This window comes from Opisthorchis viverrini (assembly GCF_000715545.1).
Source record: "Opisthorchis viverrini unplaced genomic scaffold opera_v5_95, whole genome shotgun sequence".
NCBI lineage: Eukaryota > Metazoa > Platyhelminthes > Trematoda > Opisthorchiida > Opisthorchiidae > Opisthorchis > Opisthorchis viverrini.
The window spans coordinates 488,275-508,957 of NW_008751752.1; the positions used below are offsets into that span (position 1 = coordinate 488,275).

The window sequence follows — 20,683 nt, forward strand, 5'->3', positions numbered from 1 at the left end:
CGAGTGTGTGAGGATGTGCTTTGATTGGTTAGCATTTTGGCCAACCAGAATCAAGCATTCGAGCTCCGCATAGACCGGTGGAAAACGAGAGCCGCGGCAAGATCTGGTAGAGCCTTCGACGATATGTTGTATGAATACAGTCATATAGTAATCATTTCCCCCAACTTCGCACTAGCTGAAACAATCGGGGTTCTAGTGAGCGGCAGGATGAATTAGATTATATGTTCTTGGAAGTACTGACCAAGTTTGATTGTCTTACTGACACTAAACAACAGATAAATAGATAAACCCCTCGTTCTATGGAGCAACATGAATTCCGGAATCGAGTCAAAGTGAACAGCTACAAGAGGTAAACAAACCCTTCTGTGTGCAGAACGACGGGAGATTGACGCAAGTGTCGGACTGGAAGCAGTCAGACAGCGTGTAAGGTGCGCAAGAATGGCTTGAACACGACGTAGGCGACCAAGATTGAGCCATTCGAGCAACTGCCGCGGATGAAACTGCGGCATTATGGGATTGAATACCTGAAGTGAGAGAGAATGCACACGCCTAGGTTTAGGCAACATTTACTTTTCCAAAGTGGAGCTGAACTGTGCGAAACAGCTATCTGCATTCAAGTTTAAATTTATTCATTTAAAAGCGTTAATTGTAAGCATCTGCCAGCAACACAGCCATTGCACAGCTTTTCAACCGCGTGGATTTATTAAACTTGTAGACAGCAGTAAAACAAAAGATGAAAGGAGGCGATCTGTTGTGTAGTAAGCCTGCATATTAGAAAAACTATATAGCAGATGCCATCGAGTGTTATCTATCCGCGGAAATCTAAACGACTCGTTAAGTCATACACTAGTAAACGACAAGATCTGAAGGAGTTCATGAGGCGGCAAAAACAACCTTGATTGAGAGATAGCTGTGACGCTTCACCTGAGTGCTCAAGGTGTCCAGGAAGCTGAGTTTGTCTGTGTGAGTACAAGATTACTGAGATGTGAAACCACAGCACTGAACTCAACCGTTAAAGTATACGAAGGAAGTTACCTGAATCGATTCGAACAATCCAAGATTGGCCAAGAGCGCCGGATCGGCCGTTTCAACAGGAGACGGTTTAGCGTGTGTCGTAGTGGTCGGCCGACTAGATGCAACCTCATCTGGATGGGAAGAAGTACCGACAGTCTTTGGACTAGATGGCTTGGTCGTTGGACTCACACCCTCTGCTGAAGTGTGTGGTTTACTTGCCGGTGAGTGCAAACCGACCATGTTGGCTAGCAACGCTGCAGACGGAGAAGGCTTGAGTAGGTAAGCCGAGTAGGTCTTGGTCAGCTGAGCAACGGTCATGCTGGCCGTTCCGGCAACCGTGGCATCATCGGGTTGAGAGATGGGCGCTGCGTCGGGGTGGGAACGTTGTTCATCTGTATGGAGGTGATCAAATCGAGTGAAAAACACAAAAAGCGGTAAATTTTGCTGGTGGGAAGACCGATTTCATTACTCTTGAAGAAAAAAATTATTAAGGCAAAAATTTAGCATTCCATTTGAGAAACTAGGTGTTAGACTAATTTTAATCCTTGATTGTTACACATTACAGGACCTGCCTCCCGAAAGATTTTACTTGAACTCATAAGTATTAACGATCTACCTAATTGTCAGAAATTTCAGACCTTCCCCCCTCTGAGCTTTTCATGATCAGGATGGCAAACTCACCCAAAAGTATTTCGTTAGGCCGTCCTTTGAGCCTCCTATTATGAGCCGTGGTTAGGTGCTAACGTAAACTCAACCACCACTGGAGAGACCATTGCTTAAAAGAGTCTATTTTTGGTTGGTCCTCTGAAACACATTTCAACAGTTCCTCATAGAAAGACTAGTTTTAGATTGGCTTCCTGGTGAGGTGTTCTAAGCTAAGTACAGGGTGTCTCATAATAGACGCAAAATTTAATTGGGTAAGTAAACGTAGCCAATTGAAGAAAGGATAACAAATTTTTTCACTATCAGTAGCCACATAAAGGTGGTTGTGTATGCAAGTGTTGGCATTTTTTTGTTTACGATGGATGTCAGTATGCGCATTGAAATGGTGAAACTCTGTTATTCCCATGGTGAAAGCACCACCGCTGCACTTCGTGGNCACGTCGTGGTTACAAAACCAATCAAAGATCCTTTCACCGTGTCGACCATTACACGCTTGATTGCGAAATTTGAGTCCACTGGATCTGTATTGGATTTTCCTGGCAAAGGGGAAAGTCTCTGAGTGATAGAAGAGCGCCTATTGTGCAGAATGACGTCGAGCAACTTCACTTCCAGAGCCCCATGGCATCTTCATGAATAACTCAGGTGTCTCAGTTGACCGGCAGTCCCCGCGCCAGCGTGCATCATATTATGAGACGCCACCTTCATCTCTACCCGTATCATTTCACTTTATTACAAAACATCACAAAAGAAGGAAAGGAGCAACGTGTCACATTCTCTAACTGGCTGCTAGACAATGAAGAAATAGTTCACAACATTTTATGGAGCGATGAAGCAAATTTTTCTGTGGATGGCATAATCAACAAACAAAATTGCGTGATATGGTCCCCTGAAGCTCCTCACGAGTACCTCACCCATAATCTCCATTCACCTCATCTCTCTGTGTGGATGGGATTCTCCTCAAAGTGTCTCCTGCGTCCCTTTTTCTTTGATACTACGGTTTCCGGCGACAATTACCTCCGTATGCTGCAGACGTATGTTATCCCGCAACTCAACACAGCACAACAAGATGGCGCTCCACCCCACTACTCATACCAAGTGAGAACTTACCTCCGAGGGCAATTTTCTGATGAGAGAGTCATTGCCCGCGGATTTCTTAACCTTTGGCCCGCAAGGTCACCCGATCTCACACCTCTGGATTATTGGTTTTGGAGAATGATCAAGGCTTGCGTATATCATGAAAATAAACCGAAGAATTTGACGGAGTTAAGAGCAAGAAGTGAAGAGGAGGGTGCACGAGTGACGCCTGAAGAAGTTAAACATGCTGTGTCTCACATCTCATACCACCTTCAACTTGTTATAGAAGAAAGGGGTGGTTCCTTTCAACATCGTTTGTAATGCCAGTTTGTTCACAGTAAACCTCCATGATCTATGTATGTCCGTATAAAAAGTGATAAATCTTTGAATTGGTGTTGAAGGTTTGACATGGGTATTATTTTTTGCGTCCATTATGAGACACTGTGTACATATATGCGTCGATAAACGCATAGTTTTCACTGAGTGCAATGATAGTCCAATATGTCTCTATTACTTCGCACCGCTAACAGCGGTGCGCGTTTGTTTCTTTTGCGGAAAAACGAACATAGCAGTGTTTAAAAGGAAACACGCACAGTGTAAAGGGACCGTCCGTGGGAGAAGGCCCTCATCTGTAGGGGACGTCAAAAGACCGAGTCCTCCGTGATAAACGATAGGACTTTAAGTCGCACAGCCAACGTGCACGTATTCTATTGTTATACGCAACACAACATACAGTACTTTATATATTGCAGTCCATTTGAGCTCGTTTAAAACATGACTCACACAATCAGCGTCAAAATGGTAAAAATAAATAAGTAATAATAATAACGTTTTCATAAAGGAAACTACTCACAAGGTTGCTGAAAACTCTTCGACAGCCCACGGCCCGTGACGTTTGAAATAAAATCGCTCAGCTGTAGCAACTTTTCGGTGCCTAACTACCATGCCATCCGAAGGTCAAACGAGGGCTAAGATATTGCCAGATTGCCCAAGCCTAGACAGGTCGGGTTCCAACCACGGACCTCCCGGTCAGCAAATTTGCGCTCTAGCCACTCGGGCCATTTTACCCATTTTAGATGACTCAGAAGATGTTTGGAACAGGAGAAAACCGAATAAGACCGTGAACAATGAGTGCTTCATGCGATGTGAATGCTAAATTAGGAGAATTTAGAGGTACTCGATATTGTGTGAATAAACTCAAACTGTTTCTGTCTTCACGTCCACGGTGCCATTTGGCATGCTATTCCTCGGGATACGATCTAACTCATAAACCGGTGCTACTTGTGGACGTTTAAATTGAAAATGGAGTTACTGTTACGACAAGTAAAGCATGACGAACTAAGAAGACTAGTCAGAAGAATAGGCCTTTGTTTTAGTATGGGTTGATACCGCATCAAACTGAGCAGAAGTCATTCACGCTAGAGAATGTGCCGTAGTTCCGTCAGCTCCCGATCGCATTTAATTCCAAGGCTCTAGTTATGGTATTTTTTGGTCTGTCCATTCAGGTGGCTCCTCAGAAAGAGGACAAAATCAACTCATCCCAATCGTTCAGCTGTAGCACCCTTCCGGTGCCTAGCTACCATGCCACCCGAAGGTTGAACGAGGGTTGGGATATTGCCAGGTTGCCCAAGCCTGCACAGGGGAAGTCGAGAGACGGACCACGGGCCTTCCGGTCAGTAAATTCGCGCTCTAACCATCTCGCCTCAACCCAATCGTCTCCACAAAACACTGCCGGGTGGCTGGCTAACTTACCAGTCAACTTCTTCTGGACTGTTGGTTCTTCAGTCTGCCCCATAGTTGAGATCTCATGATGTCCAGCTTCGTTGGGCCACTGGCTATAAACCAGGATCTCGGTTGTAACTGCAATCAACAAGAGCCCGTCACGTAGCCAAATGGCCCGTTTGTGCCGTCCAGATGGAACAGGGTGTAGTGGGTCACTTTTTACGATCTGATGCTCACCGATATGAGCTGTGTAGACGCGAGTGGATGCCACCCGTTTCCAAGTTAGGTAGACCTCCCCAAGTGTGGTCATCAGAGTGGATGGGGTGTGTGGGTGAGATTGTGTAGGGTTGACTGTCTGACAGGTTGGGGCGTAGACAAGAACCTGTGAGCCGAGCATGATCGACAGAAGATGACCACCGTCCTCCGTGCTTACCCAGTCCAGCTGAACGACTGCCGGTAGCTAAGGTAGCATGGGAGACAGAGAGAGGGGAGAGATAGAGACAAACCCAACCACTACATGGGGAATAAAATTATTTTCGGTGTTCCCCATAACAAGAAACGCACAAGCTGTGCACGAATGTAGTTTGACGAGAACATGTTTCTGCGAGTATTCTAGGACAGAAAGGCGAGCGTGTAGTGAGGGTCATTGTTGTATCTTGCTGAACGGTAGTGCAACTCTGTAACGGTCCCTCGGCTTCCTGCTCCGCCTACTATGGTATATCAAAAAACACTGTAGCTCTACACAGCCCTTTATGAAGACAAAAGAAAATTATTACAACTGGTTTTATAGGGTAATCACAGAGTGCTCTACAAGGTCGTGCCAGAATCACCATGAGGGGGCGAAAAGCGTCGAGTCAAAGATTCTCGATCCGCATTGGCTGACGTTCTGACCAATCAGGGCATGCCTTCGTTTGGTCCGTGACACATCCGTCCAAATGATGTGATGTTCCGTTATTAGGGACGGCTGGCCTCCGGACAGTCATTCGAAAGAAAACCATGAAGCAGCACGCTGCATCCGATTGGCGTACACCAGTGAATACTAGTCCCCATCATTCCCAAAAATGTGGGTGTGGTCAGAGTGGTGAGTTACCGCGAAGTAGGCACCTAGGGAGACAGTGAGACGACTCACCATGATAAAACGATGCACTTACGAATATTGACTCGTCCGCAACTGTTTTCATCAGCTTGCAGCTGACGAAAAATTTCTCTTTTTTAGAGAGAACAATCTGAGTGTTCAAAACCGTAGTATACATGGAGTAGATGCTCTCTGAACATACTCACACGAACGAAAGAGATTATCCCCTTGATGGGTTGGTTCATTGAATAACTTACTGAATTTGACAGACTACTTCTAAGTTCGGATCACAAACTGTTTTCAAGGTTTATTTAAATAGAGCTCTTTCTTAGGAGCGCTATTTACCCAGCATGCTTCATCGATGCCAAATAAGGTGTCCATATCTTCCTGAAAACTGCCTGTTGCATGCATGTTAACAAATCAACTAGACGTTAAGGTCGACAGAATTCACACTTTGAACTGTACCGATTGCAATGGCATCAACAAACGAGGACAACAACGATCAATCATTACTCGCAACCGGACATTTGCACCAAGGTTGCTGACGGAAGCAATCAACCCAGCTGCGTCAGTCGAAAGAATGAGTGCAGCACCATCGGCAGTGAAGCATCGGTGTTGAACACTGATGTCATGCTGTGTATGACGGATGGCGCCAATTCGTCTGGGAGACAGGGGATGATGACAAGCACTTACCACACTAGTGTAACCGTGATACTACTGATGGAAAGGCACGCGAGTAGTATGTTATTCGTGGAATTCCGCTTTGCGTCTTTCGAAAAGGGGACATCTGCTGCAGAATTTGTGGATTCGCTTCGTAACACTTGCTTGGATTTGAGCGATGAATGATTGGAGTCAATGAATAACCAGGAAGGGTCAAGAAAACGCGTTCAGGAGAAGACGGATGTCCAGTTTCTGTAATTAAGATGTAAATGAGATTTGCTTCCCTGTCCAAAGGTCTGGAACCGGTCAGTTGGCATTTCCTGATAAATGACTCCGCAGCGAAGGCCTTCTTCCTCTCACTAGTATCATAACACTGTTCGTGTATTTAACCCCTTATTTTATTAAGAGCAAAAACATAAACCGAGACACGGTCATGTAAGCCGGATGAAGCCGCCCTATCCAATTTCTGTGTGGTTTCGACACGGTCATGCAGTTAACGACTGGTTACCGCCGCAGTAGACTCCACTGTGAAAGATATGACGAAGATTACGCTTTGTTCAGAGGGGATTTAGGACTGTGCACCGGGAACAAAACCTACATGACGCAAAAACTCTGAATGCGATCGAAACACTTTCGGTCTGAACTCCGTTCAGTTGACCATGAGTTTTGTGCAACTGTATTTCGGGAAACATTTGGTTGCAGACGACGTTGAATTTCACGTACAATATGACTTGGGAGGTAATACGTTCGTCTACACTTAGATATTCCACCGGCCAGATTCAAAACACTAGCCAGTTAGCGGTTGCTCGATCAAGCCCCAACAAACTACTCGGATGACCTTCAGTATTTGCAAACCATCCTACACACAGAGTAAACTCACCGGGGTGTTACTTACATGACAGCTGTAGCATCAGGAGGAAAACAGAACCAAACCAAATCGCGGATACTTTAAATGAGTGCTGCCTCATAAAGAACATATTCTTACTTGTTGATTTCGGTGAGAGTGTCCTTGATGGAAGTCCAAGCTCAGGTCGATCGTGTCCTCCAGGATCCATTCACATCCACCTACGAAGCCGAAGAATAAGAGCGGCGTGAGGGAAAGGCGGAAAATAAAGGAGTACTACATAGAACATTCATCTGCAAAAACGATTGTGCAGAAGGCAGAATGAGAAGCAAACAATGTTAAGTTAGCTCACGTACCACTTGATTCACATTCGTAAATGACCACTAGAATTTTCGGAATGCTCAGTCCGGACTGTGGTATAGGCACCGAGACGGCGCCTTCGGATGTCTGGGGAGAGTAAGCAACCGCAATGCGTCCACTGTAGGCACAGTCCACATCCAGGATCTTCGGAGGGTGGTGACTGTCGAGTTCGATGCAACTGGACAAAGCGTGCGCCAGTGGCATTTGCCATTCAGACCAGGTAAACGTTTCCACACCTGATGGGAGACAAGAGAGGAGAAAAACAAGACAGTCATTCGGTTCGAAAGAGGATAACACAAGAGAGGTGACACCTGAAGTCGAGTTGCAGGAGAATATAGGATATGCCAAAACCGGTCTTAAAAATTCGTCCAGTGCATAGCTGCCATGCTACCCGAAGGAGGCACGAGGGTTGGGATACTGTCAGGTTGCCCAAGCATAGACAGGGGAAGTCGAGAGGCAGAGGTCGGGTTCGAACCACGGACCTTCCAGTCAATAACTTCGCGCTCCAACCACTTGAGCCATCTCACGAAAACTGATAAACGAGTATCCTGTGTATCCGAAAAAATCAAACTACTGGGATGTCGCTCCATTTCAGTATATCGCTGAAACACAGCGATTCACAACCAACTTTTTTTCTTACTGAGCATACTTTATTAGTAAGGAGAAAAGCATGAACCACCATCAAAGCAGAGGATTAGCTCGTTTACGAGGTATATAGATCAGCTGATCTGGTAAAAACAGAATCCTGATGGTATAAACCACCAAGAAGTACGGAATACGGGCCTTACCGGGCAAGGAACCAGTCTGTTGCGCAACACACCGCCAAAAACGTAGACAGCCATCAGAGCAAGCCGATACAATGAGGTAGGGTGGAGGCGCATTGTAAGTCGACAGGGTGGCCCAACTGACGTGCGCGGCAGAAACTTCTGCTCTCGTGATGAGGACACCCGAAGGAAGTGGCAGTTCACAATCGTTCACCTTGGGAGTACAAGAGAGAAGCGGAGGATAACGGACTGCTTACAACGAGCATGCGCATGGAATGGAGAAAATGGCGGCAAATGAATTCAAATCGATTTATATGCCAAGGCGGTTTCAGTAAATATCGATCACAACACCCACAGCTGACAGCGTCGTTCTGTGAGATCTCGAGTGCGATCTACGATTGCTCTTCACCAAGCTTCCATGTGAGTTCAGAACCCAACTTTGCACCACGAGTGAATAAATAGATAGAGGCAAGTAGAATGAGCTTCCCACTCTTTGAGTGAAACATCGTGTGAAGCCATATTATGGATCGCGTGATTGGGCATCTTGATGTGTCATCGACTCGGATCGGATTTAGAGTTGTTGACCTAGAATTTACTGGAAGTGATCAGCCCAAAGCCTTCCGCCTTCATTGAGTCGTACCAGGTTACTGTAAGACAATAGAGCACATAAATACCTGCACAGAATTTTCAAGTGCTTGGTCTTGGGGCCATCTATCCGGCAATCACGCGCGTACAAACAGTCAAGTCGAAAACGAAGATGTGGATTGTGTTAACCAGCAAGTAACTTCGGGGAAGTTGGGTTAATATAAAACGCCGCTTCATAAATGATCATTTCGGTTAAGTCTTTTTCGATGAATGAAGTTCGAACAGTTAAGGAAGTATGTAGGCTGGTTCAAGAACGATTTCCTGATAGATTGTTTGAAAGCCAACTGGAGAGTGGATCTTGAAAAAAAAGGACATTATACAAACGGAAGGGCTGACGCCAGTAAGTGAGAATCAAACCAGTGTTCTCAGCTCGCTGAACTGCCAAAGATGCCACCTCGCAACATGCATGCACGTGGATGCGACGTTCATCCATTCCAAATGGATGGGCAGCTGATGTTCTGCAGTACTCATTGTGTGGTTCTCTCTGCCAAAGCTGATCTTCGCTCAATTGGCAGAGCAGCAAGGGAACAATGGCACCTTTCGTCGTTTAAATCAGCTACCCATGTGAGGAGTGCTTGTGAACTCAGGTGGCAATAGGAACTCAAGGACAAGCCAAAGAGACCCGCAGAGAGGCCATATTCAATTGCCTTCCAACTTACTTGTCATCTAGCACTGAATGGCAACTTGTGGAATATGACTTTCAATTCAGTCGTATCCGCAACAAACACTGATTTGTTTATCCGACAAGTGCCCTGAGTTGACGTCAGCTTTAGGCAATTAGTGGCAAACTGCGCCACTCATTGTGGAAAAGTCGATGCTCATTGAAGTGCACGGGTAGTGGATGCAGTACAACTACTTTATGACTGAAAGAACTAGCAACTGCAATGCCGAGAATTGAAACGTCTTCACATATTCAAAAACCATGGAAGTGTCGAATATCGTGATACCTCTGTACAGATTCATCCACACAAGTGACTGCGATTTACTAGAAAATGATTGAACCATGTTTCATGCCAAACTTAGTTAAGCGAAAGCTCATGTTAGGCAGGTTGCAAAGGGGGGCGCGGGCAAAATTGAAGCAGCTGTAGAAAAACCGAATGCCAGGACATTATCACGCTTTGTGAACGTGGACCACGGTCATTTTGCCTGTGTATAGGAACCGTGCAAGGCAAGACATATACCATGGCTGGATAACGCTGCCACTTTTTGGCAGAGCTTGCGCGCATCATGTGAAAAATGCTTCAACATGACAGAGAGAGAGAGGGAGCTGAGCGTAAAACTACTGATCGGAAGATTCGCGGTCCTAGTCCATCTCATCTCGTCAGTATATCAGCCCTCGAACTTGTTTCAAGGCGTACAGCTGTCATGCACCAAAAGGGCGCCACAGCTGGACGACAAAATGCGACAGACCGCCAGATGAACACAACGCGATGTGTAAGTTAGGTCATTCTATACAGCTGACCACCACTATCGTATGTAAGTTCCATAAATGCACCGAAAAAAGGAAAGTGAAAAACTCGGAGATAAGGCATGCGCGTACATCTATGTCATAACCCAGGATAATGAAATAGCAAACTTACCTTCTCTACATTACACAGCAAATCGTCAAAAGCAGACAAACGGAGAGGAGCCAGAGATTCCGGAAGTGGCAGAGAAGGACTGACTTCTGTAGTCACACGAACGCGCCACATTTCCAGTCTGGTCTGTAAAATTTGGGCAAGTGATTAAAGCGTCCAGAGGAAAATTCTGTCGTTAGTGGAGGAAACAAATGTGGTGATTTCAACAGCGAAAAACGGAGTTTTTAGGGACGCGCAACGCTCGTGTATTTACAGGTTCTCAGATGTGAACCAAGTCCCATATCACCATCCCACTGCAAGGATCACAGGCCAAACCATCTGAAACGGCGATACAGTCAGTCATTCGGAGCGTTTTTTAATTGGCCATTGGACCACCGTTCGTGCATCTGTCACACACCAAACGAATATGTATCAGGAACTGCCATCAACAAGATGATGTATCTCTGAGACGTAAAAGGCAAGGTAACTTTTCAAAAAAATGTACCGTTCCCAAGGCAAAGGATATTGGGAAGACAACAAAAGCGGGACCGTTAAATTAGTCACAGGAACACTAGATCCGTGGAAAACTCTTCAAGGGAAGCACAAGATGGAATGTTGTTAGCTAACAAATGTCTGAATCACAAACAAACACATACACTCAGGTCACCCGTACGGAAAGTACGGGGTCGATGGTTTCAGACCGCCGGATGTCTTCTCGTCCGTTTGAAATTGTTTCCGTTTCGTGCCTCAATCAGGACAAAAAGGTTGGGTGCGGATTTTATGAGTGGCATTCCGCCTCCAATTCACCCTACGTTGGATCCAACTTTCCTGCTATACTCCAACGAAAAAAAGCAAAGTGCTGCTGTACGAAAGCAATGATATTGAAGCATCCGCAACACGGATCGACTAGAAACAAATATGAACTGGGTTTGTATGCTTTCTTTTCAAACCTTACGATAGATGCAAACAATTTGAAAACCGTAGTCAGTCAGTTCATCGGCTATAAACCATATACTTTTTTTCCAAAGGGCGATCAAGGTTTACATTTCATTCGCCCCGTATGCATCATCTCCACCGGTTGTGTTGCAGGAGGCCAGCTGAACTGCTCTTCGAAGTGTTCAGCCCATCTCCCCAGTCGACGCTTTTGCGAGTGAATTAATGAGCCATCGTTTTCACTTATCGTTTCGCTGACCGTTGCCTTCCTAGGGCCAGTCAATCGTATCAGTTGATAAAGGGCACGGCTGTTTCCCGTAGCAAAAGCCTTCTCCATCTCCCGAGCTTTCGATATCCACCAAAGCTCTCGGTCTTTCCTTAGACTCTTCACTATTTGGCGTTTGAGGGATTTGCGTGCGCCGTCGTACTCATTGCCTGCTGGTATGGCTTTCCTGGCACCAATCATGGATAACGACCTCGACGACATCCAGTGGTCTTGGGGTCGAATTGGAGAAGTCGGGCAGGCAGCACTGAACGCCACTAGCATAGCTCCTTTCACATTTTGCCATGCTTCATTCACATACTCACTGCCACCACAGTATTGTTTTACTGTGGAGAGTTGTTGGGCTAGCTCAGATCGATACTGTTGGGCTATGGCAGTTCTTCGAAGATAGTGGATTGGCATGCTTCTTGCCGACTTGCGAGGGCCTGAAGGGAAACGAACTGTCAGGAGTGTGCGCACAATGGCATAATCAGAATCAAGTGGTGTGCCCCAGAAGGAACGGCAGTCTTGAATTGTGGCTCTCCACCGGTGGCTGATGGCCGCGTGGTCCAACTGGGTGCACGGTTGATTTGTAGTTGGCAGCCGCCATATACTTAGGTTACTCGGATTCCAGGTGCTACAGTTTCGGTTACTGGAATGTGGGAGAATGCGGAAGACACAGCCAAGCATTTGGGGGCATGATGAGTTAGTTCGGGCAATCGGACAGCTACATGTTGAACGCGACAGCTTCGGTGAGCGGGCGCAACTCCAAAAGTACGTATTCGAATTTCCAGGCCTAGCTTCATTCCACTTGCATTAGTTGAGTGCTCAGGCCTTTCATAGAGGCACCGCTGATGATGCGTGTTCACCAAACGTTGATCAGACAGCCTGGATCAATGTCAGCGTGCCAACTAAATAGCGCGACGCCCCTTGAAGCTCTTCCAATCGCTTGTTTTCAATATAGCGGTTGTATTCCTTGTTAGCGAGTCTTTTTTCCGACACTATAGCACCGGATCGGGGACAGCAATTGAATACAACAGTATGGCGTGAGTAACTCATTGTCGCGACTATGAATTCATTCGTACGACCGGTCCAGCTCAATGAAAATCAGTCATTTTGACTATCCGACCTCCATAGTGTGTCACGTGGTACCCCGATCGTTCGAGCTATCTGAAACCAACACTGGATGCGAGGTTGCTTCTGGTTCGTCATGGACATCAAACAACATGAAATAAGAACTCGGCCAGGAAAAGCCGATTACGTTCATAAGTTAAGGACAGTCTTTTCTACTGTCTGCTAATTCTAGTTGAACAGTCTTACAATCGAATAGATCATCACGTGACCTGTGCGCGCCTTAACCAAAGTCTGTTCTACAGGTATTTCACGTGACTCATTCAGACTGACCACTCAATTATCAGCTGATCAGCAACAGAATCGGTGTCTTAGTGTCATAAAATCCCGTGATTGGCTTCATGAGTCGTCTAGAGCAATCCACCAAAGACAATCCGAAAGATATACATGTTCGAGGAGCATTCACTCAGACAATATCGCCTCGCAAACGAGCCATCACTATTCGGAAACGTTTCCACAGTTTATTGTAACCAGTCCCTGTGAGTGGATGAATGGGCGTCAAAAAACTCCGTGGTGACGCCTTCACGATTTCCACGAACCATGAAAAATGGAGTATTTTGCCTTCTCAGGGGAGTTATGTTCGTGCGTTGCGTGTCCAATTTTTCAGACGTGTGACTCGCCTTTATAACTTTATTCGTCTATGGAGTTCAACAGCGCAAAAGTCATAGAAAACGGGATAGAACATGATATCAACATTGAGAAGTATCGTAGGAATATGCCCAGTCAGAAGCACAGAATCGATAGGGCAAACAAATCAGTCCTCGACTTACCCGTGGACAATAATCAACCAATTCACTGCGGTCTTCCGTCGTACGACGCCAACCAGTCAGACGGACAATCAAGTAGGTGGTGTGCGACGAATGGGCAGTGAGTGGTCCCAAAGAAGCGGTTCTTTGTAAGTCGATCCGAGGAACGAGTTCGCTGGGGAACACGTGCAGCAGAAGCGTCTGCGGAGCGAATGACTACAAGGAAACATACGGGAAATCAAGGGACTTACTATGCATATTACCAATCTGAGCGTAGAAAGAAGACACAGCAAATCGGAAAGACCAGTTATACGGTAGTGTCCTTGTCAAAAAATACTGTAACGGAGCACAGCGATCTCTCTCGAAAAGAGGAAACTCTGTGGCCTCAGTTTGGCACGGATGAACGGCTGCTAATTTTTACAAAGCCTATCAGTTTGAATCGAAGCTATCAAGATTCGTCCAATAACCAATGGAGATCAGAATAGAACGAAGGCTACAAACCCCACACAGCTCCGTTGTTTCGGTTTTCAGTGGTCTGCTTGCATGATGACATTCTTGGAACACGCTTAATACGAACCGGCATAGAACTGGCAGCGCACTGTTCCTGCAGCCTAATAGAAAATACTTGTTAGTATCTTCTCAGGGCTGTGGAAAAAAAATTTGCCCCACTCATAAGGTTGCTGAAAATTTGTCGACAGCCTACGACCGGTTTCGCCCTACTTGGGGCTCATCAAGTAGGCGCAGTCCCCGAGTATCCGTCATCCTCATGTTCTACTTGAACCCAAATTGGACTATTTTCGAGAAATGCACTCATTTGCAAATTAATTTGGTTATGTGAAATCTACCGCTAATTTGTGGTACCGCAGGCCAAAAGCCGCCGTAGGGAGCTGAATGATCACAACGGAGTACAATCTTTACATTCAAACTGACACTGATTGAACGATGGACTGAGTGATGCACCGAGATTGCGAAACGGGATCAACATCGATGACCCGTGTTGAAGTAATGGAGAACGCAGAGTTTGAATACTGTGGCTTCACAAACTGCTGACACATAAAGTCCACACTTAAAATCTCGAAAACAGTCCAATTTGGGTTCAAGTAGAACATGAGGTTGACGGAAACTCGGGGACTGTGCTTACCTGATGAGCCCGAACTATAAGGGCGAAACTGGTCGTGGGCTATCGAAGAGTTTTCAGCAACCTTGTGAGTAGTTTCCTCTATCAAAAAAATTGAACATACTTGTTACTATTGGTGTTTGATCAGGTGGCCGTTGATCTGCTCGCTGAGCTTGGCAATCAGGTTGCTAATGTTTCGCCACAATGAATACAACAAAGTTACCATAAAACATGTTATGAGCAGACGACCACCACCACGAACGCGTCACATCAGCCAGCTTTGTAGAAGGAGTTCTCTAATTTTTGGTGTTGCTTTCAGCTATGATTAACCATGTTGAATCTGAATCCCATTTTAAACTACAGGTGCACTAAGCGTAAAGAGTAGGCCACAAGAGCGTATCAATCGCTAAATCTGATATATCTTACGGTCAGTTTAGAAACATCATGAACGAGAGATCCAGCTGGGTTTTTCTGGTGAGTCTCTCGCAAAATCAAATTTGTTTGCAAACGAGCGTAGTTCGTCAAGTTTGTGCAATTTGGTTTCGAATAGAACACGAGGTTTACGGAAACTCGGGGACTGTGCCTAGCTACAATACCACGACCAGCTACCAAGACATTGAACAGTCCATTCAAAGTGTGTACCATAGAGTAGATAAACACTGAAATGACTCACCGCTGCTTTCGGCGGATCAACCCTTCGCATCGAAAGTGTCACAGTTGTACGAAGCTGGATAATACAACCTGATGTGTCTGCATTAGTTAGACTTAACAGCCTCTCGTCATCATCGGTTGACTTTGTTGTTGTTGTTTTTGTTGTTCCACGACCCAAAGCCTGTTGTAATTCGTCACCAGCATCGGCAAACGCAAGGAAAAATCCGAGCTGGTCATCGCATGGTTTGGACTGTGAAACAGCTGTATTGGCAACAAACAAGGCCACAGGGTACTGAGTCAAAGCCGTTGTAAGAACACATGGAAACCAAGCGATTTCGTGAAACCAAGGCCTTAACTGTTGCGGAGGTTTTGGAACACTGACTCGTGCGACCTCAAACAGTCCACCTCGAGACAATGAACCCCCGCTTTGACTGATATCTGAAGGCTCCATGGTGAATCGTAGCCTGTGCGCAGCCGATGTGTGGTGACAATGTTGGAGTCGATGTCCTAGGCCACCAACAGTGCCAGACGAACTGGTCAGCGGTCCGACAGGATCAACACGCCATAGAATCAATTCGCTAACACTTTCGGTAGGTGTCTCCCCAACTGATTCCGCAGAAACCGACGATCCTTTAAGCTCATAGTGAGAGTTGGACAGGACCAGCGGTAGAAGAGGATGAGAGACAATGGCCTCGGTGTGAAAACGATGTCCGCTAAGACGTGCACTCCCGTTCACTCCAACAATCCACTGAAATCTGGAAAACAGAAAAGATATGATCCAGAGGCACATTGCACTATTTGGAACAAGGGGAAACAACGATACAGGTCGGATGTCATGGCAGATACAATAAAAACTGAAAATATATATCCTACCTCAAAGCGGCGGTAGTACATGTAACCTCATGGCGCGGGACGGCCGTTGATCACAGGGAAAAATACTATTGCTTAGATACCATTTTAGTTGCGCTAGAATAGGAAACTTGTGAATTGGCGAAGCTCGTGACTGGAATGACATTCTACCGAGTCGAATCGAAGAAGTACGAAGCTGGTAAAAACTTACTGGCTGGATTTGGACACATCCAGACGCCAGTAGCGCAGCGAACCATTGAAATGTCTGGTGACCATCGCGACGTATTGGGACTGGTGGAACTTCGTAGCAAACACCGTCCCCAGCAGTTGAGTCTGTGGGATACGAATCGAAGTGAAACCGATTGAAACTCGAAAGCGACTGGTAATGTAGAAAAAGGTTACATTCTGGGAAGACAGTGACACATCTGTTGGATGATAGGGAATCCGTGGGGAACGATAAATAGCAGCACCAATTCCAGCATCTTTTAGTCCAGATAAAACTGACTTTACTGTTTTTGAGGAACACACTCATTTGCAATTTGGTTTTCACGGGAGACTTAATTGAATCTCTCGTTTATGATGTCCTCCAGCTGAATGTGGTGCACACAGGCCGCCTCATCAAACTCAGGGACTGCGCCTACCTGATGAGCCCCAAGAAGAGCGAAACCGGTCGTGGGTTGTCGAAGAGTTTTCAGCAACCTTACGAGTAGTTTCCTTTATGACTTACTGTCATTCGATTTGACCTAATCTGTCCACCCGTCATATTTCCTTACAGATCTCGTGATTTAAGAATAGCATGAGTAGGACATGAGAGGCAGATGACGATTGTAAGACCAGAGGATGAGTGCTCCAGCAATGGCATTCATATGCGGATGGCTATATTTGGAGATACGTAAACTCTGACAACACGGCGGGAACAGCACACGGGATGCTTGGCTACTAGTTGCGGGAAGCAAAAACTAAGTTCAGCTGTAGCGACCTTTCGGTGCCTAGCTGCCATGCCACCCTAAGGACGCATAAGAGCTGGGATACCGTCAGGTTGCCCGAGCCTAGACAGGGGAAGTCAAGAGGCAGAGGTCGGGTTCGAACCACGGACCTTCCGGTCAGTAAATTCGCGCTCTAACCACTTGAGCCATCTCGCCCTAACACTGAAAAAGGATCCTAGGGTACCGTAGTTCATGTCAAGCCGAATGAAGCCGGTGTTTCTCGGACTAAATGCAACTGGCTACCGATTATATGAGTTCCTGAATACGCAAGGAGGGGGTTTTGTAGGTACGAAACTTAGAACTAGGTGTTATCCTACAAATTACGTCAACGCCTGCTGAAAAGCTGAGAAACAACAGCTCTGTCTTCTCCTGGGACCACGAGCAGTGTATGATGAACAAACCGCTGAGATTAGGACTTGCCAGATTACAGTTGACTAGCGGTGCTTGGTCAAAGGTTTGGACCCTTTCACTACTCATCCGTTCGAGCAAAAGACGAATCGGGGTCAACGAGTCGTCTTATTCAACTATTAAGGTAAAGAAGATCCTCAAGGTGATGCATGCTCTGAATGACGTGAAATTTTGGTGCCCTGTAATCGCAATAGTTCAGCTGCAGTACCCTTTCGGCGCCTAACTGCAGTGCCAATGAAAGGATGCACGAGGGCCGGGATGCAGTCACGTTCCTCAAGCCTAGACAGGATCAGTCGAGTTGCCACGGTTGAGTTCGGACCTTAAACCTTGAGCACTGAGTTATCCCGGGCTTTGTTCACCTTCAAAACTCGGCAACACAGTCAGCTATGTCACTTTGGTGAGGCAAGAAGGCCCACAATCCACCGTAGTCAATTATTATCTAGATCACCAGGCGGCAGTACCCAAAACCCTGTCAACAAACGTTACCAACTGATGTGTCATTTATCGAACACACCAAGGCCATCTTGCTTGAGCTGGAACGATATTCCATGGTATCGAAGCCACTTCCTGCATACGACGTAAACGCATAAGGTCGATGGAAAGTGCTGTCCAATTAGTCCTAGTCCCCAAATCTACACCAGTCTTATTTCGCACTTAAAACCTGAATCGAGCGTATCAGCACAGAAACACCCATTCACACACTAGGTGAATGGGTTTTTGCTATTAGTGAAGAACGGGACATACGTTTACCTGTGAAAATTGTTCTCCATAGCTTCCTCGTCGCCTTAAGAGGGGTATATTACGGCGACATTCCTCCATGCAAAATCCAGAGAAGGGCTACGATAGCCAAACCCCATGTAACAGTTTTGCCCCAGGGAATCTCAACGAAGGCATTGCACATACAGTTTCACTTTCATTCCAGTGATGACATTGAAAAGCGTGATTTGGTTAGGTTCTGTGATGACTTGCATTTTTGAACAAGGGGGATGACAGTCTTCACCTAGAACTCACAGAGGACCCTAACTCAGCAAGAGTTAAGAATGAAGCTATACGCTCTAGAAAATGGACACCCATTTTTCATAAACACGTGTTTGAACGGCACTGCACAGAGCAGCTGACATGCCTCAAACCGTAGACTCCCAGCCGACCCACTGTGACCAAACTGAAGTCACCATCAATCAAATGGGAAATCAAAGCCTTTTAAAAAAAACGAAATAAATTTTGGCTCAGAAAACAGGATAGGGATAGCGGAGTACGAGGCTGGCACCAGCAAGCAAGACCTTACTTCAGACAGCCCTGAAAGAGCTGCTTGTCTCCAAATCCACGCTATAGGATCCATCTCGGCCTGGGAATGTTGGGACTGAAGCAGGATGATTAGGCGACAGAAGAGTGTGGAGATATCACGACTAGATGGGATGGCCTGGTCGGAACCATCCGTGTGAATGTGTTGGTGATGACTGCTTGGTGTTGCGGTGAGGAAAAGAAACAAGCCTGGCTGGAGAGAAGCGGCTTCAATCACGGGAAAGGCTTCATGTAAGCGTGAACGAAGGCTGGAAGTGACTTGAGTTAGACGCGTGTACCCTGAACTCGGGATCGTGGTAAACAACGAATCAATCGTGCCGGTCCGACTACCGTTTTCCAATAACGGTACATACTGTACACGAAGTCCTGCTGGATTAGGGACGGATGTATCAAGCCCATGAATATACCTGGGATGAAGAAATGGAGATAGAAGCGTAAGTCAGCATTGAAACCCAGTAAACACGACGGTACTCACAAGGCTGGTGAGTAGTAGACAGTGTACTACGGGGTCCCCCCTCTTTGCGGCTCTCTACTTAGTCTAGTCCGGGAGCTTAAACCATTCTTACTTCGTATTTGAACCCCAACTAGTGTCGATAAACACTCAGTTGCAAGGGGAGGCCAAGCTTAATTCCTCGTTCATGATATTCTTCAACGGAGTGTGCTGCGTATGTTTCAGTTGGTACGATATTCGAGACATCACAATATTTTCCCGATATAACGGAGTAATCATGAGTTTTCTGGAAACTTTTGTGGGCTCAACAGGAAGGCGTAATCCCAGAGTTTCTCGGTCAACCTTATTTCCACCTGGAACATCAAACTGAACGCCTGTGGTGGTAAACTGAAGATAACGAGATATTCAAGCAAAACACAAATGAATCTTGTGTTTATGATAGGTATTGAGTAAATGCGCCATCCAAAGACCCATCTGATGTACTCCAACGGGTGTGAAGCCGTTAGTGATGTTTTTATCGATCTCACTTGGATAACCTGGAGATCGTTTGAAACGGAAAATCGGACGGTCCAAAATGGAAACAGGTACATGTTTATTCGTAATGCACTGCTCGGAAAAAGGTACAGTTCTCAACAGCACAATCTACACAATACAGAATTGTTGCACGGAGGCAGCAGCATTTTCCACGTGGAACGCACTCAATTTTCCAAGAAACGAGCACTTCGACAGTGCCGAAATCTCCGATGAACGCATCAGATACAAATATTCCACAAGATCGCACCGCGCTGCTAACAACAGGGCCATGTTTTTTAAATGATCGTGGTAACAAAATATGCCATACTGGTTAGCCACCATGCTGCTAATTTATTCAACAAAATTTACAAAGGTTCCATGAATGAAATCGACAAGCCAACTCTCACCAAACTCATGCACCGGAGAAGAGGAAATAAATGGAAAAGGTTTCTGTCTTGGATTCTACGTGAGAATGCCGCGACGATCAGGATGAGTACGGACAAGCCTGTTATCCTTTTTTTTGTAAAGTAAAAAAATCGTTCAGCTGTAGCACCATTTCGGTGCCTAGCTGCCATGCCACCCGAAGGAAGCACGAGGGCTGGGATACTGCCAGGTCGCCCAAGCCTAGACAGGGGAAGTCGAGAGGCAGAGGTCGGGTTCGAACCACGGACTTTCCGGTCAGTAAATTCGCGCTCTAACCACTTCAGCCAATGTAAAACGAAAATTAAAAAAAATAAAGGTACGCCAAACAGACTAGATAGCCAGCGACCTACCATACAACTAGACTGCCGTCTTTTGGCAGAATAGACAGGACCACATCCGGTGCGTGCTGCCATTCGCTGACCATCGCCTCGACGGACTGATCCAATACGGCCAAGTGATCGGTCAGAGTGGGCATCGGACTATCCGTGGGAACGCTAGGAGTTGTGCAATGTGCTGAAACGGGTGAAAGGAGGA

At 46.2% G+C, this 20,683-nt stretch overlaps 2 protein-coding genes across 2 annotated transcripts in view; one reads left to right on the forward strand and one right to left on the reverse strand.

The window, feature by feature from the left end:
• The window catches only part of T265_05222 (hypothetical protein), a gene marked incomplete at both ends in the record, with an annotated part of 8,610 nt that extends 7,313 nt beyond the window's left edge, over nt 1-1,297 (forward strand). The window contains one exon of the mRNA XM_009170177.1: nt 1,060-1,297. Within this exon, the coding sequence (XP_009168441.1) occupies nt 1,060-1,297 (238 nt within the window). The remainder of the gene's footprint in view (nt 1-1,059) is intronic.
• Nucleotides 1-20,683, reverse strand: part of T265_05221 (hypothetical protein) — a gene marked incomplete at both ends in the record, with an annotated part of 71,548 nt that overhangs the window by 42,683 nt on the left and 8,182 nt on the right. The window contains 13 exons of the mRNA XM_009170176.1: nt 360-524; nt 1,036-1,406; nt 2,133-2,213; nt 4,504-4,933; nt 7,194-7,273; nt 7,409-7,648; nt 8,201-8,390; nt 10,402-10,524; nt 13,474-13,665; nt 15,240-15,972; nt 16,278-16,399; nt 18,746-19,169; nt 20,500-20,662. Coding sequence (XP_009168440.1) covers nt 360-524; nt 1,036-1,406; nt 2,133-2,213; nt 4,504-4,933; nt 7,194-7,273; nt 7,409-7,648; nt 8,201-8,390; nt 10,402-10,524; nt 13,474-13,665; nt 15,240-15,972; nt 16,278-16,399; nt 18,746-19,169; nt 20,500-20,662 — 3,314 coding nt within the window. The remainder of the gene's footprint in view (nt 1-359; nt 525-1,035; nt 1,407-2,132; nt 2,214-4,503; nt 4,934-7,193; nt 7,274-7,408; nt 7,649-8,200; nt 8,391-10,401; nt 10,525-13,473; nt 13,666-15,239; nt 15,973-16,277; nt 16,400-18,745; nt 19,170-20,499; nt 20,663-20,683) is intronic.